A 16,913-nucleotide genomic window follows, 5' to 3' on the forward strand; every position below is an offset into this window, starting at 1 on the left:
CAATCACTCGAGACAAAGTCAATGATTAGCGAAATGATGCTCCAATGAATGGTTCAAGAGAAATACATGAATCAAGCAAAAACGAGGTCAAGAGAAAACATCACCACTTAAAGTGCAACAACGAAACAACAAAGACTTGCAAAACGACAATAGTAATGACTAAAAGATGGCCTTAAATTATGTCGCTCTAACGGTTGAAAATATAAAATAACCATAACCCAAAAACTCAATCATCAAGTACATATAAATAGACACTAACATAGCATACACTAGTAGAAGCCAAGTAGCATTCACATAGATCGGTTGAAAATATAAAATAACCATAACCCAAAAACTCAACCATCAAGTACATATATATAGACACTAACATAGCATATACTAGTAGAAGCCAAGTAGCATTCACATAGATTGGCTTCTACTTTTAGTTACAAATCTTTTTCCTATCACTCACAAAAAAAGATGATCTTACTACACAATTTGCACCATGCAATGAGCAAGCTGAGTAGGTCCACAAAAGCAAAAGGCAAAGGAGCTAGTGAGGGTTAAAGAAGTAAAGTCTTAATTGGGAAAAAAAGGAAAGTAATAATGTGAGGATGACAAGTGTTGGATTCCACTATTTGTTTGGTTATACCACAAAAAAGAGAGAGAATTGAAAAAAAAAAATGGGCATTTTGGAAATGAGTATCTCTTTTCTCTCACTCTCTCTCTCTGCTGCATGGGCAGAGTAAGAATATATTCCAAAAACCCAATCACATCCCTCCTCCCATGTCCTCAACTTCTCCTATAAAACTCACCTTCATTCTCTATCAATTTTGATACAAGAAGAAGAAGGGTGTGTGTGTGTGTTTTTTTTTTTTTTTTTTGGTTTGTTTAGTACAATAAGAGTAAGGAGATCTGAACCACGTAACTCTTAGTCACTATTCGTAATATCAGTTGAGCTATGCTCAGTTTGACGGTATATATATATATATATATTTTTTTTTTTTTGTCTATGAAGATACATAGTATAAAATGGAAAGAATGGTGGTGCATGAGAATGTAGAGGGTGGTGTTGTAGCCAAGGATGACTTGCCTGCATATAACTAATAACATAAAGATGAGAGTTGAAGAAATAGGTTTATTGTTTGGTTTTTGTAGGCAGTCTCCTTGGCTAATATCACACCCTCTTATCTCTCATGTTCCACATTTTTTTCTCTCCTTCCACCATTATTAAGCCTTCTCAAGGCCCATATACACCAAATTACCAAAAGGTATGTATTAATATAGTTTGATTTTTTTTTTTTTTTTTTTTTTTTGAGTACAGTATGGAGGCGAGAGATTCGAACTGTAGATCTCTTGGTTGTTAACACATTATATGTCAGTTGAGTTATACTTGTTTTGGCTATAATTTAAATTTTCTCCTGATCTTAAATTTTCAATTTTATCCAATTCAGTTGTAAACATATATAAACAATACAATTAATATCCCTCGATTAGTTAATTATTTTTAGATAAGACTATTTGTGGATATTCATTTGTTAATATGTGTTCAATTTGAGGTGAAATGATGTAAAAATTCAATAGAAAAAAATATTTGAACGAAAATATTTGGTTTCTTGAAAAGAAAGATTTTTATGATAAAAAAGCTGGAAAAAAAAACTTTCATTGCACTTCCCTTAAGCTAATTGCTAAAAAAAAATATCAATGAAAATTTCATAATTTTGAAAAATTGGGGAAAATTTGAAATTTCTTGCTACCGAAATTTTGAAGCTATCGAAACCGAGGTTTTAAGGAGGTATATTTTACGCAAATTGTCCAATTTTAGAGTTTAATATGACAATTTTAGAAGTTTGAAATTCAAATTGACATATTAAACCAACATAGAAAGGGAGTTGTTCCTCAAATAAATAATTGAAATGAATTAATTTTAGGAAGAAAATCAATTTATACTCCTAAATTTGTAAGTTAAATCAATCATAATCCTTAATTCATAGTTTCATCAATTGAAACCCTAAGCTTTGTAGATTGAATACTCAATTTAAATACTAAACCAATTTCATGAATTAAAACATTACACCTTGTAGGTTCAATCAATTAGAAACCTTAAAACTTTATTTAAATGATTTAATGTGCATATCGGTTATGAAAACCCTAAATAAGAACGTGTTTAGGAGTAATTTTAAACTGACTAAAATCACTTTTGTCATTTTCAAAATCACCGTGAAACATGTTTTTAATCTTTGAAAACTAATTTTGATCATATGAAAATTGCATTTAAAAGTGTAAAATGAAAACTAAATTAATTTTGAATAATTGAAAATATGTTTTCGAGTGATTTTAAAAAGGAAAAAAATAATTTTGACGAGCCCTAAAAATAATTAATCATTGAAAGCTGACTAAAAAATGTCATCAAATCTCAGAAGTGAAACTATTAATGACAACACCACAATGAAAATAGATAAAATTGCAATGGGTAACTAAAGAGTTGGCCATGTAAAAGTCTTTAAACATAGCAACCCTATGTTCATTCGCCATATCTTTCAATATTGATACAATTCCAAATGGAAGTCAATAGAAGGTCCAAATAATATCTTTACCCAATGGCTTTTGATCTTATGTGGGCTAGAATCTCCCGTTTCTTAGGTTTTAGGTTTTCTCACCCTTCATTCTCTCTATTTTCTCTAACAATTCATTCTTGTTTTTGCTCTCACTCTTTATTTTTTGATCTTGCTCTTTTTATTAAAAGAAAGCAGATGACAGAAATTGCAAGATCGAAACTGATCGAGAGAATAAAAGAGCAAGAGTTAATAATTACCTAGTTACCTCTCAATTTTGAATTTGATTTCTATTTATTCCTAATTTTCAAAATATTATTTTTTTATATTTAAATTTTGGGCTTTGAAGAAAGTTAGAATTTAATTCATATAGTTTATAATTAGAATTTTGTCCATATGATCTTATTAATAATTTCTCAAAAGTATTTTAGGAAATAAACCATAAAGACTATATTTTCGTTTTAAAAAACCATAGAGAATATATTCCTTTTTTAATTTAGGGTTGTTTTGGGTATATTGAGTTGAGTTCTGAAGTTTAGAGTTAATATATCTGTATAATTTGGAAGTCTACCTTAAGACTTGTAAAGTTGTTTAGTCTTGAGTTTAGTTAGGAGTCTGTGTTTAGGGTACCGAGTTAATTAATAAAGTTAAAGATATCAAGTGCAGTTTGTCATAATCTATACAAGTATGCTTTTCTGGTGGTTATTTATGCTCGCAAACTTTTTGTTTTCACCCTTCAATTGCACATAAATTGCACATATATTTTCGAATTTTTAAATACTTAATTGAGATGCCAACTTAAAACCTTCACATATATGTTACAATTTTTTACATGTAACATTATACCAAAGCTAGACAAGATATACTCTTATTTCATACAAACAACAGAATCATAATATACTTTTATATTCATGAAATGAAACGTACGAGTGTAATTTGCACAAGAAAAAGGTCATCAAGGGATTCATAACTTTTTATAGCATCTTATTTCAAATTGTAGGTTAGAGTTTATTATGCATGTATGTCGATGTTAGAAATGCAATCAAAGCCTCATATTGGCTACATAAGAAGATGATCGTGGGTGTATAAGAGAGAACTACTATCACCAATGGTACGAGGCTTTTTAAGTGAAACCAAAATTAAGATCATGAAAATTTATGCCCAAAGTGAACATTATCATACCATCATAGAGATATTTGGAGGTCAATTCTCTAACAAGTGATATTAGAGCAGTGCCGATTCAGGTAGAATCCTCGAGTGTTGAAAAAAAAAAGTAGAGAGCCTCAAAAGATGAGGGTATCCACTCATGGTTGAACTTTCAAATAGGCAGTGAAATATTTTTCAAAAAGTCATTTACATTTAAATATTTTTAAAAATAATATTGAAAATTAAAAAAAAAAAAAACAAAAAACAAATGTTTTTGGTTGTATTTGTTCAAATGTATTTTTGTACACAAGTTTGTCATTAAATTACTATATAAAACAATTAGTATATATTAAGAACTAAAAAATTTGATTTTGTGTTTACAAATACATTCCTTGATCTTTTTTTTTTTTTTTTTTCTGATTTGGTTATTAGATTTAGTCGTTGGAGATAATCGATGGAATTGGTGATCGGACTTGTCTCCGGAGATAATCGTTGAAGTTGGTCGCTAGAGATAATAATCGTTAGAGATGATTGTCAAAATTTGACTGTGTAAGTGATCATCGAAGTATGTCAACGGAGTGTGAAACTATATTCTTTACATTGAAAGAGAACTAATTATTTCAAGCACAAAAACTCAGTCCTGTGAACAGTTAAAATCTACTAAAGCTTCATCAACACAAGTAGTATGTGATCAAAATTCGATCCATGTTTAACCTAAAGGTGATTTTGTTTTTCATATTTTCTTTTATTAATAGGAAACTAAGTAATCCAACCTAGAACGAAGTAGAATTTCTAAGCAAATCTCTATCTAAAGATGTCCATTTAACCTTACCAAGACCCTGCCATAAACAAAACGAAAAATCTTCGATTAAAAGGGAATAATGGAATGAGCGGGGAAATACTTCTCCTCGTTGGCTAAACAAGTACATGTCCCTAGCCCGTTTGATTATATATACAAACCATCATGGTAAAAAAGGAGACATCACCCAAATGTTGTAGGATTTGACAACATACATATGTGTGTGTGAACATTCTAGTACTTAGACCATGAATGTTATAATACTTAGGATCTCGTTTGATAATCATCCAAATTTTTTCTTTGTTACCTACTTTTTACCAATGATTTAAAAAATCAAACCAAATTTTGAAAACTAAAAAACAACCTTTAAAAAACTTGTTTTAATTTTTTAAATTTGACTAAGAATTCAACCATTATAAGAAATAGGGAGGAAATAAACTTGATTTTCAAAAACCAAAAGAGCCAAAACTATAATATTGTAATATTTAAGTTAGAAAAACTATAATGTGGCAATATTTAAATGTTAACTTTTAGAAATCACGGAGATTAGACATTTTAATTATATATTTGCAAACAGTAAATTATTGTTTTTGTTAGGAAATTTTGTAATATTTTATTTAAATGAAAATTATATTGGAAATGGTCCTGAGAATTTATAAAATGATCCCCCACAAGAAGGAATGGGATTGAAGTAGGGGGCGGGAAAGGGGATGGAAAAGTTCTTCCCGTCCAGGGTGAAGTCTAAATTTTGAATCAATGCAGAAGGAAGGCCCCTCTCTAATCTATAAAGCCACAAAGCACGTTTGTAAATAAGCATGAATTCTAAATGCCAACGGCTAAAAACAATATCTATGTTTGGAGGGTTTATGTTGTGACCAGTATTTTAACCTTTAACATAATGACTATAAAGCCTAAGAACAAAATTAATAAGAATATTTCTTCCATTCATCCATTCCATTTGAGACTTCCAATTTTGCAACATAGAAAGGAACTGATATGAGTGTCGATACCAACTCATCTCACTACAACATTTAAGTGCTAAGAAAATTCGTATAATATAAAATCTCAGCGGTTGGCTACTATAAATTGATACTCCTTCCCTCTACGTCCTTGCAGAGTAGGCATGAATACGAGGCGAATTTTTTTTTTTCACATTGGTTTGGTTTCTAACTAAAAGCTGTACAGATGCATGCTATTTGTGGCAATTCTCCTATGAAATTCTTGGGTTGGGCTGGGGACGAGACAGGTGAGAAGTGCTTGACGGAGGGTTACAAAAGTGAAAGACTTCTGGAGTGAGTTTCTTCCACCACCATAAGTGCTTATAAAATAAGAAAGATACTTTCACTTGAAAGCAATTTTTTCAAACTTAAATGTAGAAGGATGTGCACCTCTTAGAGTTAAGAGATCATGACATGAACCATGAACAAAATTAGATATAGGATAGCATAGCACTTAGGCATGTGCACTGTTATTTAAATTACTTTTTTTTTTCAAATAAGAGTACTTCACAGGATGACCATAAATGGTCTTTACTTTCTTTCTACACTACCAAACTTCTCCTAGAGGATAGCACAGACAGACACAGACCAGAGAGTACAAACAAATAACTCAAGAAGTTATAACCTCATGTCCTGCCTTTTCTGCTACTCCTCAGAAGTGAAGATGGCTCTCATGCCATTCCTCCACCTGTTGCCGTCCTGATTATCTGAAACAGAGCTGCACAATTCAACAATGAAACAGAAGATCAGCCCACAGATACACAACCAAAAACCACTTAATTCATCAAAATAAACCTCATCATTAATCATTCAAGATTTTAAATGACATCTGTTGAACCAGAAAAAAATAAATAAAATCGAATCCTGGACAATTTTGGACTCATGTTGCACTCCCTTCAACAGAACATCATGGAAATCCGAGAAAAAATGGACGGATCACTAGCTACAAAGATTCTTTCTACGCATCATTAAAAACAAAGGTTACACAATTACAGAAGATATTTTGCGCACGCACACACACACATATATGTACATAAATTCTCAAACTTGGATTTCGGGTCTTCATGGGAATTTGCATAGAAGGCCTAGATATCATGCTCTTGTTACATAATTATAAACAACCGCACAGAAGGTTGAATCACAGAATAAAAATCCAGAATATGCCAAAAGATAATCATAAGCACATGAAAGAGGAAAGGGGGAAAAATTAGCATCTAGAATCTAAAACTCACATGATCCAATGACGACAAAAACGAAGAATCCAAGAAGAATAGGGCCAACAGGGTAGTCTTTTCCCTTCTTTGTAGCAGTCTCAGGCACAGCCCCTCTCTTCAAAATGTTCTTCTCGAACCTCTCCACCTTCCGATCCGCAAGACGCCGCGATGTCGTCTACAAAACCCATCAACCAAGTCAATCAAATCATAAATCGGAAAATCAGCAATGCCAATAACATGAAATCCGCAAACACAAGAAGCAGAACCAAAAATCATGAGAAAGAAAAGAGATGCATAGATCAAATCTCAAATAGAAAAACCCTAGAGAGGAGAGAATCGAGGGTAAGGAAGAAGAAGGATTTAGGTTTAATACCATTTGTGAGAGAGAGATCTGGGGGGCGGAAATGAGTTTGGATCAGAAAATGGAGATGAATTCTTCAGATTTACCAATGAACAAACAAATCAGGATTTTTTTTTTTTTTTTTGTTTATTTTTCTTTTTTCGTTGGCTGTTTTCGGCACATTATATTGAAGTTTAAACGTGTAGCGTTAACACGTCGTTTGTATACGTGGCGGATTTTGATTGGTTGTTTAATGCCACATTGGCTCGTTCTTGTGTCCGCGTCAAACCATGGGAGCCAGGTCATGGCAACTCGGTCGTCTCTGCCCGCCAGGGCTGCAATATTCTATTGTTTTTCTTTTTTTGTTTTTTTCAAAAAGATCTTTTTAGTCCTGTTTTTTTTTTCCTCCCTAAAATAGGCGCGTTTAAATTTACTAATTGAACGAAAATTTAAGTTGTGATTTAATAGTTTTTTCTTTTAAATATAAACATACTTATATAATTGAATTTAAATTTTAAATAGTTAACCTGAAATTTAAAAATATAAAAAGAGAAAAAGAAATATAGAAATAGATGAATGAACAAAACTAAAATATAAATGATATAATTGGAATAAAAGAAATGTGACACAATAATATAATATAATTTTTATTTTATAGGTTAATTCTTTGATATATACTTCTTCAAAGATAATGATTTTTTTTTTTTTTTGGAAAAAAAAGAATGAAAGGAAAATATTAGAAATAAAAGCCAACTCTTTTTAAATGAATCTTGTAGTTTTTCGAGAAAAACATGGTTTTTAATTACTTTTTCTATAAAACCTCTCATCAAAGCTTTCTTTTCATGTATTTGATTTAAAAATTCTATTATAATTATTTAATATATGTATCCAAAATACCAAATAATACAATACCTATAAAATTATAAGGGTATCCTATTTTATTAATTCAATCAAAGTTAAAAGGAATTTAATATAACGACTCAAATTTCTATTATGTTTCTAGGACGCTACTATATGCATGCATAGCTTGGTAATACATTTCTTGAAGAATAATTAAATAAAAGGAATACATAAAGCACAAATAATAAAAATCCTAAAAATACCGTTCGAGGTACCCTTGACCCAAAAATTTTAAATAAATATCAATCAAACAAATTAACAAATGAAATAAAAGAATAGCCATAAATTTTTTTAAAAGAAATGCTAGACTTCTAAGTCAGACCCTATCAGATGAAACCTAAGTACAGAAGCGACAACATGTTCAAATGGCCAAGGTCACAGATCTCTCTTATCATTCGCCGGTCTATCTCTACCTTTACTTGAAAAATATGAAAGGAAAAGGATGAGTATATAAGTATACTCAGTAAGCGACCCATTACTGGGCCCACTCAGTAATCTATTAGCCTTCCCATCTGGACTCGACTACACAATAGCATAGTAGGCATAGACATATGCATAAAAGGAGAACCCGAAGGCACGTTTTCAAAGTAGTGGCATGGAGGGCACAATCACAAACATAAATGGTGAATCTAAGGGAAAACCATACGTAGGCATAAGACGTGGCTCGAAGGCTCATAACATGCGATATACATAATCTGATGGAAGTGCTAATAGTCACTAACAGTCTCATATAGGCATAAGCGTACAATCAAGTCTTAAATCATACTTAGGTTTCATAATAGTTTCACAATTTATCCATCAATCAAACACTGCAACAGCACATACTATCGAAATTCCATGACATAAGCGTAAGTTTCCAAAAATCTCAACTAACCAACAAGCATGTAAAAAATATTCCAAATCAACGTAGAAACCAATACTTAAAACATACTTGGGTTCGGAGGCGAATCAGTAGTAAATCACTTACCTCGAGTTTAGGCCTAGGCAACAAACACGCAATCGAACCTGTTCCTCCTAAATTAGCAAAAGCTTGAGTCAAAGTCCCTAACACCAACTAAAAACACACAGTTCACTTGTGGGACAAATCCCCAAAACCTATGCAATTTAATTCGACGGTGTTTGCACAACTTACCCCCAAAACTTGCCAAAAAAAAAACCAATGAAAACTCGGGTAGCCGCTACAACACCTTAGAACCTCGACTTCAACCTCCTAAATTAAAAAATTGGACCAATCGTCAAACCAAAATTTCACTAAATAGCCAAGATCTTTCAAGAAACCTCATAAATTGACCAAAAAAACCAAGTTCATACCCCATAGTGTGTGAATAGAGGGCCATATGAGTAGACCCAAAGCTGTTCGGATGACCACTATCACAGATGTCGACAGCCTTAATGACGACGATGGAGCACAGCTAAAGAAGACTGCGGACGGGCATGGCTTGCGTCTGGAATGGCGACAGCAGCTGAGAACGATGGTTAACAGGCACGATTCGAACGGTGACGTCTTCTGGTGAGCGGTCGATGGTGGCTACGGATGGGAGGTGGAGTCTCCTTGTGCGGTTGGAAGAAGAGGGCTTGGAGGGGGGAGGGGTTGGCACACGAAGGGGTGAAGGGCTAGGTTTTTTTTTTTTTTCTACTTGCATGCCAACCGAGGCTCCACTTTAACCCTTTTTAATCAAACCCTAAGTGATTTAATATATACATACATACATACATACATACATACATACATATATATATATATACATATGACTTAATTCCTTTAGTCCTAACTCCCCAACAAACTCATTATTTCCAACATTCAAATAAAATTTTAAAGGAAAATTAAATCACAAACAGAACAATTTAATGCCTCACCCAATTATTCCAAATCAAAAGATCTCAAATAAATTATTAAAAAACCAACATCAACCCAATAATAAACCCCAAATAATTAAATAAAATTTCACATGAAATTTTGGGGCATTATAGTCTTCCCTCCTCAAGAAACTTTCGTCCTCGAAAGTTCTGATCCTAGAAGATCTCTGGGTATAGTGTTCTCAACTCGTCCTCCCGCTCTCAAGTTGCTTCCTCAAACTGATGATTCTGCCACAAAACTTTCACTAGTGGTACCTCCCAGTTGCACAAAACTTTCACTTCCCTTGCAACAATCTATGCAGGCTTCTATTCATAACTTAGGTTTTCATTCAACTGCAAGGGCTCAAAGTCCACCACGTGAGACGGGTCTATTATATATTTCCTCACCATGGAGACATGAAAAATATTATGGACCACAAAGAGAAATGGTGGCAAAGCCAAACGATAAGCCACAAGGCCAATTCGCTCCAAGATCTCGAATGGCCCTACAAAACGTGGACTTAGTTTTCCCTTCTTTCCAAACCTCATGAAACCCTTTATTGGCGCCACTTTTAGGAACACTTTATCACCGGCCTCCAACTCAAGATCTTTCCACTTAACATCAGCATAACTCTTCTGTCTGCTCTACGCCATTAGCATTCGGGACCTGATCTTTTGCGTGGCTTCATTTTTCATCTCCACTAGCTCAGTTCCCACCAAATTTCTCTCACCAACCACACCCCAGCAAACAGAAGACTTGTAACCTTTACCGTATAGAGCTTCAAATGGTGACATGCCAATGGTAGCCTAATAGTTATTATTATAAGCAAACTCTGCCAAATGCAAGTGGGAGTCTCAACTCCCTGAAAAATCCAACGCACGAGCATGCAACATATCTACCAACGTCTATTTCAAGCGTTCTGTTTGCCTATCTGTCTAAGGTTGGAAGACTGTATTGAAATTTAACCGCGTTCCCAAGGCTGTATGGAGGCTCATCTAAAAACTAGAGGTAAAATGATGGTCCCGTCGGACATAATTGACACTGGCACACATTGCAAACTTACTATCTCTTTCATGTACAGTTGAGCCCACTTACTCACCACATACATGGGCTTCCCTGGAATGAAATACGCCACCTTAGTGAGCCTGTCCACCACAACCCATATCACTGAAAAGCCTTTTGATGTCCTGGACAAACCCGTAATGAAATCCATGGATAAGCTCTCCCACTTCCATTCTGGCACATTCAATGGTTGTAGTAAGCCCGTTGGTTTCTGCCTTGGGGCTTCATCAGATGGCAGACTAAACATTTGCTGACATAGTCAGCTATCTCCCTTTTCATATCGGACCACTAGTAATACCGCTTCAAATCTTGGTACATTTTGGTACTGCCTGGATGTATCAAGAATGGGGTGTTGTGAGCTTCTGCCAATAATTCGCTCTTTAGGCTATCATCCGCAGGTACGCATAGTCGTCCCTGATACAGATGACCCTAGTCCATAGATATGAAAAATTCACTGACTTGGCCTTGCTGGGGTTGATGCCCTAAATCTCATAGGGTCCTATAGTTTGTAAACATGTGTATGAACAAACATTTGTGATGTAATAATATGAGATATTTTATTCACTACTGTCTATGAAATATGAGATATTTTGGTTGCATTAACCACAAACCAATAAATTAAGATTCTTGGTTATCGTTGTAACTTAAGCATGTATGTGTAGACATACAAGTGGATTGTGCCTTAAATGATAACCTAAATGGTCTGTAGTATATGGATAAAGGAGGGAAACCTTATCCCGATGACACTTAGGATATGACCCGCTTTGTAGATGTTAAAAATGTTGTAAAGTGCTACAAATGGTTTAATCCTGGTCAATAATGTGGAGACATGCGAGCGGTATTCTATACAAAGAAGTTTGTATAAGGCCGGGCCACGAAATGTTTAGTCTCGTTATATAACGCCGTTCATGACAGAGACTTTCATTTCACTAGGATGACCGTAGGTAATATGACCTTAATCTTGAGTGAGTTGGGAACTTCTGCTTATAAGGGCAGTCTTTTTATTTTCATGGGTGTGAGTGGCCAGATCGCCAACTCAAACCTACCACTTAGGGGATTCGTCTAATTGGGGAGCTGGGAACTCAGCTACACAAGATGGAATTCACTCATTCCCTGAAGCAGGGGTAAGTAGATAAATTGCTCTCTTAAGGGATGATTCTAGGGCTTGAACAACATGGCGTCATACATTTTCATGGTCCAAGAAGCATTCACTTATAGTAGACTATGATGTATTATTCATTAGAGAAATCAATGGTACTTAAAAAGTTAGATGTAACTATAGGGGCAAAACGGTAAATTTTTTCAGTTGTACTTACGAGTGATTTGTGAAGGGTCATCGTACTATTGATTGGTTATATCCAATGGACATAGAAATATATCTATAGTACGAAGAGTATAACTGCCGGTCTTTAGTGGAGTACTCGACAGTTAACGGATGGTGGATATCGTGATTAAAAAGTTTAATCAGTTATTCACGTACTATTAGAGCTTCAAGCTACAGGTCCATAAGGTCCCCTTGGTAGTTCAATGGATTCATGTTGAGAATCAGTTTTTGGGTTAATTTGAAGTGTTCAAATTAACAAGAGGGAATTTGATTATATATTATATAATTAAATTGATTCAATTATATGTGATATAATTGATTTGATGTATTAGATACATTGATTGGAGGAATTAATATAAATATGATTTATATTAAATGTCATTAAGGAGAAAAAGAACTATGGTTTAAATATTACATATGATGTGATATTAAAGCTATAGGTTATAAATATAATATGATAAATTAGTTATTACATTTATTTATAATTAAAACAATTATAAGATAATTGTTTGGTTGATTATTATTTTCTTCTTTAACCATGAATAGTGGGAAGTTACTATCAGTTTTAATAACTGAAGAATAAAAGTGAAAATCATTTTCATTTTTTGATTAATCGCAACACATTCGATCGAGTGAAAGAAAAGCTATACGATAGCCTTTGAGAGAGTAAACGACCAAGTTTCTCGTTACTAGACGATAGCTCTTCATTTGCTAGATAATCAAGTATCCAACTCTGTATGATAGAGCTTTCTCATTCAACCACTTACTCGATCGTTTACTCAATCGTTGAGTTCCTCCTTTCCTCTACCAAATCCACACAGAGCCCACACCTTCTGGATTCTCACACCGAGAATACCAAGGCAACCGAGTGGTGGTGTCGAGTTTTTCTATTCGAGGGTTGAGGATCGAGTGTTACTCAATTGTGCTCAAGGATTTGACAGTTCATGATTTGCACTGGTTGTTTGTTGTGTTTGTGAACTTGATCGAGTTTTCTTGGACGCGTGACTGGTGTTAATCAAGGGAATACATGAAAAATAGTTCTTCAAAGGTATGTCACTCGATTTCTTTTGTTTTTAACTTGAAAGCATGTTGTAATTTACTCAATGCATAACTGTACTTGTTGGATTGTAAATGTGATGTTCTTTCACAACGGGTTTTGGAATGATCTTACTTCTGCTCAATGGTTCTCTTGTTTAAGAGTTCCTTCAATTAGTATAAGAGCCGGGTTGTTCTGATATTCCAAATTCCATTGATGTATTGAATTGCATTTACGTCCTTGGTAGGTTTTAAGCATATCTACATTGCGTTTAAGTGTTAGATGTAGTTATGGATATGAATTAATAGTTGTTTCTGGGATGATTGCCTCTGTTTACTACTTTCTTTTACATTTCAAAGTTAATTTGTGAGGGCCCCTATGTTTTTGGGCATTATTGAGTCTGTATTCAAAGTGTTTGAGTTTGTAAGAGTCGTTCATGATGAAGCTTCAAGGCATGAAGATGTAGTTTACATCGAGGAAGAAGACCAAAGGTTGGTCAATTCGTGTAGCCCAGGCTAAACAATCGCTTAGATTTGGCTAGGAGATCATGTAGAAAACTTTTACTCGATCATATAGCATTTGTTAAATGATCGCATGGCTGATGCTACGCAATCGAGTAAATAGTTCACTCGATCGTGTTGTTTTGGCTACTCGATCGTGTAAATGATAGAAGTAAATGATCATTGAGTATGGGATACTCATTGCATGGTAGACGCGCACATAAACGATTGAGTAGGCCAGCATGCTCATCGCATAGTCACTGGCTACTCGATCCTCGGTATGCGAAACTTGACGCTTGCTCCTCGATCGTTTAGATGATTGTAACGGGTTTGGATTGATGATATAAATTGCTCACAATGATGCGATACTATTTCTAATTATGCGTTAATTATGGATGTTCATGTAGTATGCCATGTGTTGTCACAAGTTTCCTTACGATGGAACTAAGTGTAATTCCACCGTAAGTTTCTCGGTGTGATCCGAGGTCAAACACGGGAACTGGTTTAGGTTATTGCGGTACGTTCATGATATATGCGACTAAGTTTTCAATCTTTAAAAGTATGTTTGTACAAGTATATAAATTGCAATAAAATAAAGGAAAGCAATAAAGATGCGATAAAAACATAAAAATACAATAAACCTAAGCTAGATGATACAAGATACAGACTTCATGTACAGGATGCTAGGATAGGCTAGCTGGGAAAGTTATGCAAAGACATGGGATGCGGTGACAAGTCTTATGAACAGAATAGAAAGTGAAAAGCAAATAATACAAACAACGCAAGTTCTTAATTGGATTGAAGGTACAAGCATTGTTCTGCTCTTCTCTTGGCGTACACTTCTCAGTGATGGGTCGCGCTCCCACATGTCTGTGGTGAAACAGACACTAACGTAATGAACGCAAGGTTGCTTCCATGTCTGGAAGTACTACTCGCTTTAGTTAACGCATTCTCCTGACCTTTTCTCGATAGATCAGAACGACACCTTTACTTCTGCTCTCACAAGTGGAGATGTCGTCTAGCATGCTTTAGCTAAACGTATTTTATATCTTTAATACAGATTAAGTTCTTAGTGATTCATATTGCTCATTAGAGGATTAAGAAGATATCATGAAGAAAGTGATTGGTGGGTGAACGGAAATAGACAGAGAATGGTAAATGGAATTTATCGAAACCTTTAATATTTCTACTAAGCGTTTGATACATGGTGTGTGAATGAAGAGATAAAGAAAACATGAAATACACAATGAAAGAGAGATAGAACAGATACAAATAAGTGTCAATGTCTTGACACAGATTTAATGGAGATCTGCTTGCCGGATAGGATGGATTTGATGGTAGGAAGAGCTTCCCTCTCAGTCTTGCTCTACCGATAGCAGAGATCTTTGCACAGAGCTTCCGATCGGGTGTTTGACAGGTTGGATCTGAGATTTACCTCTCGACCTTATCTCGTCTTCTTTCCGGATTTCTTCTCTTAAGCACTCAACTCAGCCGTCTCTCTACAATCTAGCAGCACTTAGCCCCGTATCAAGTAGCATATCTTTTCTCTGAAATCAATGGGGTATTTATAGGTGCAAATCTTTTACTCTGGCCTTGTGGTCCTCACTCATGATTATGGTAATTCCGAAGATGGAGTGATATTATTCCTTCTGTTATGCAATCAGACCGTCAATTCTGCACAACCGTTAGTTGTACACGTGTCTCAATCCTCCGCTCTTGCGTTGCTCAGCTGCATCTTTCGATCATAGGTTCGCATGCGGTGTTTTTTTTTTTTATTACCGTATGCGGTTGAAACACAGCTCTCGGATCGACTGTTGCATTGCGCCGCCATTGTAGTAATCATCTCTTCATTGTTGATTGACGGGCGCAATGTACAGAGATGCGTTGATTAGTCTCTCGTGAGCCTTGAGCGCAAGCGGTGACTTGGTCCTCCATCTTTTTGGTGTTAGTGGGTGTAATTGCAAACATTTATAATTATTGTAATACTAGGCTAATTTTTATATAATTGACGCATAATTACTAAATTTTGGCCGCAATATCTAGATAAGGTGGCATAAATAACTTGTATTTCTACAAGTTATCGCAATCATGCTTCATCGCGTAGTTGTCGTCTACTCGATCGTTTAGGTAGGTGTTATACTCGGTGCGCTGCATGATCGAGTGGCCTTTATGCTTCATTGCATAGTCAAAGGCACTCGATCCATGCTACACGATCGTGGTTACTCGACCAGTGCTACTCGATGATCACAAGGAATAACTACAAGATTAAGAAGCGAGGCTTTGCCCGGGTGATTCAAGACACAGTTCGCCTGTTTGAACCGGTTGACTTGATGGTTTATGTAATAGATAGTTTTTATTTCCGGTTCTTGACACAAATCATCCCGATCCATTAATTTTAGTGAATGTACATGTGATGTATGTTTAAATTATATTTCATAAAGTATGTCATATAGTTTTTAAACCCCACTATAGGTTATGCATATATTCATGCATCATCTATATATTATAAGTCTAGTTTGCATGTTTAAATTACTTTAAAGCATGTTCATGCATCATATAATATAAGAGTTATAATATATGCATGCATTAAGCATATCCATGCATCATCTTTATATTATAAGTGTTATAGTATAAGGGTGTATGAAAGCATGTATGTTTGGTTCATTACAATTTATATAAGTGTTATATATAGTAATGAATGAGCATTGCATGAGGCATGACACATAGGTTAATTTATAAAAGTTCTAAATACCTAGTCTAGCTTAATAATGTGGATGGTTTTAGTTGTTTCCTTTTATAAGAGTTAATGGAAATTATAACTAAAATCAATAAGAAAGGCATGCAAACTTAGGCTTGAATCATGTTTTAAAAGAGTTTTAAAATTTGATTGAGATAGACCTAAGATCATGGTTCTAATGAGATTAGAAACCTAAGTTTAATATTTTAATCAGTTTAATAGGATTAAATTGACGAATAAAAGATTCAATATGTACCAAATCTATCTATAAGAGACCTTTTGTCTAAGACGGGTTCTGTTTAGGCTGGGGTATTTAAGCTGATGGAAACGGAATACCTCTACCTGGGAACTTATATGAAAAGGTGAATTGATAGATTTTCTGCATGCATGCAAATTTGATGATAGTCTTTTAAAGTGTTTAATGGCACTTGATTCGAACTTGTTTAATTATCAAAAGAAAAAGTTGTTTTTAGCAAATTAAATTCA

The 16,913-nt window shown here is 34.5% G+C and overlaps 1 protein-coding gene across 1 annotated transcript; it reads right to left on the bottom strand.

Annotated features, from left to right (window-relative positions):
• Nucleotides 1-5,915: 5,915 nt before the first annotated feature.
• LOC120087886 (uncharacterized) lies at nt 5,916-7,172 on the bottom strand. The gene is made up of 3 exons (XM_039044927.2): nt 7,065-7,172; nt 6,710-6,866; nt 5,916-6,195 (listed from the first exon to the last, which is right to left on the bottom strand). The coding sequence occupies exons 1-3, from the start codon at nt 7,065-7,067 to the stop codon at nt 6,149-6,151; spliced, it is 207 nt and encodes a 68-aa protein (XP_038900855.1). The 5' UTR covers nt 7,068-7,172; the 3' UTR covers nt 5,916-6,148.
• Nucleotides 7,173-16,913: the final 9,741 nt, after the last annotated feature.

This window comes from Benincasa hispida, chromosome 1 (assembly GCF_027475165.1).
Source record: "Benincasa hispida cultivar pf3 chromosome 1, pf3_genome.v1.1, whole genome shotgun sequence".
NCBI lineage: Eukaryota > Viridiplantae > Streptophyta > Magnoliopsida > Cucurbitales > Cucurbitaceae > Benincasa > Benincasa hispida.

Bases quoted from the DNA above. Each gene is read 5' to 3' on its own strand.
- LOC120087886 (XM_039044927.2), bottom strand. The intron at 6,196-6,709 runs GTGAGTTTTAGA...TGAATTGTGCAG, and splicing joins TTTTGTCGTCATTGGATCAT to CTCTGTTTCAGATAATCAGG.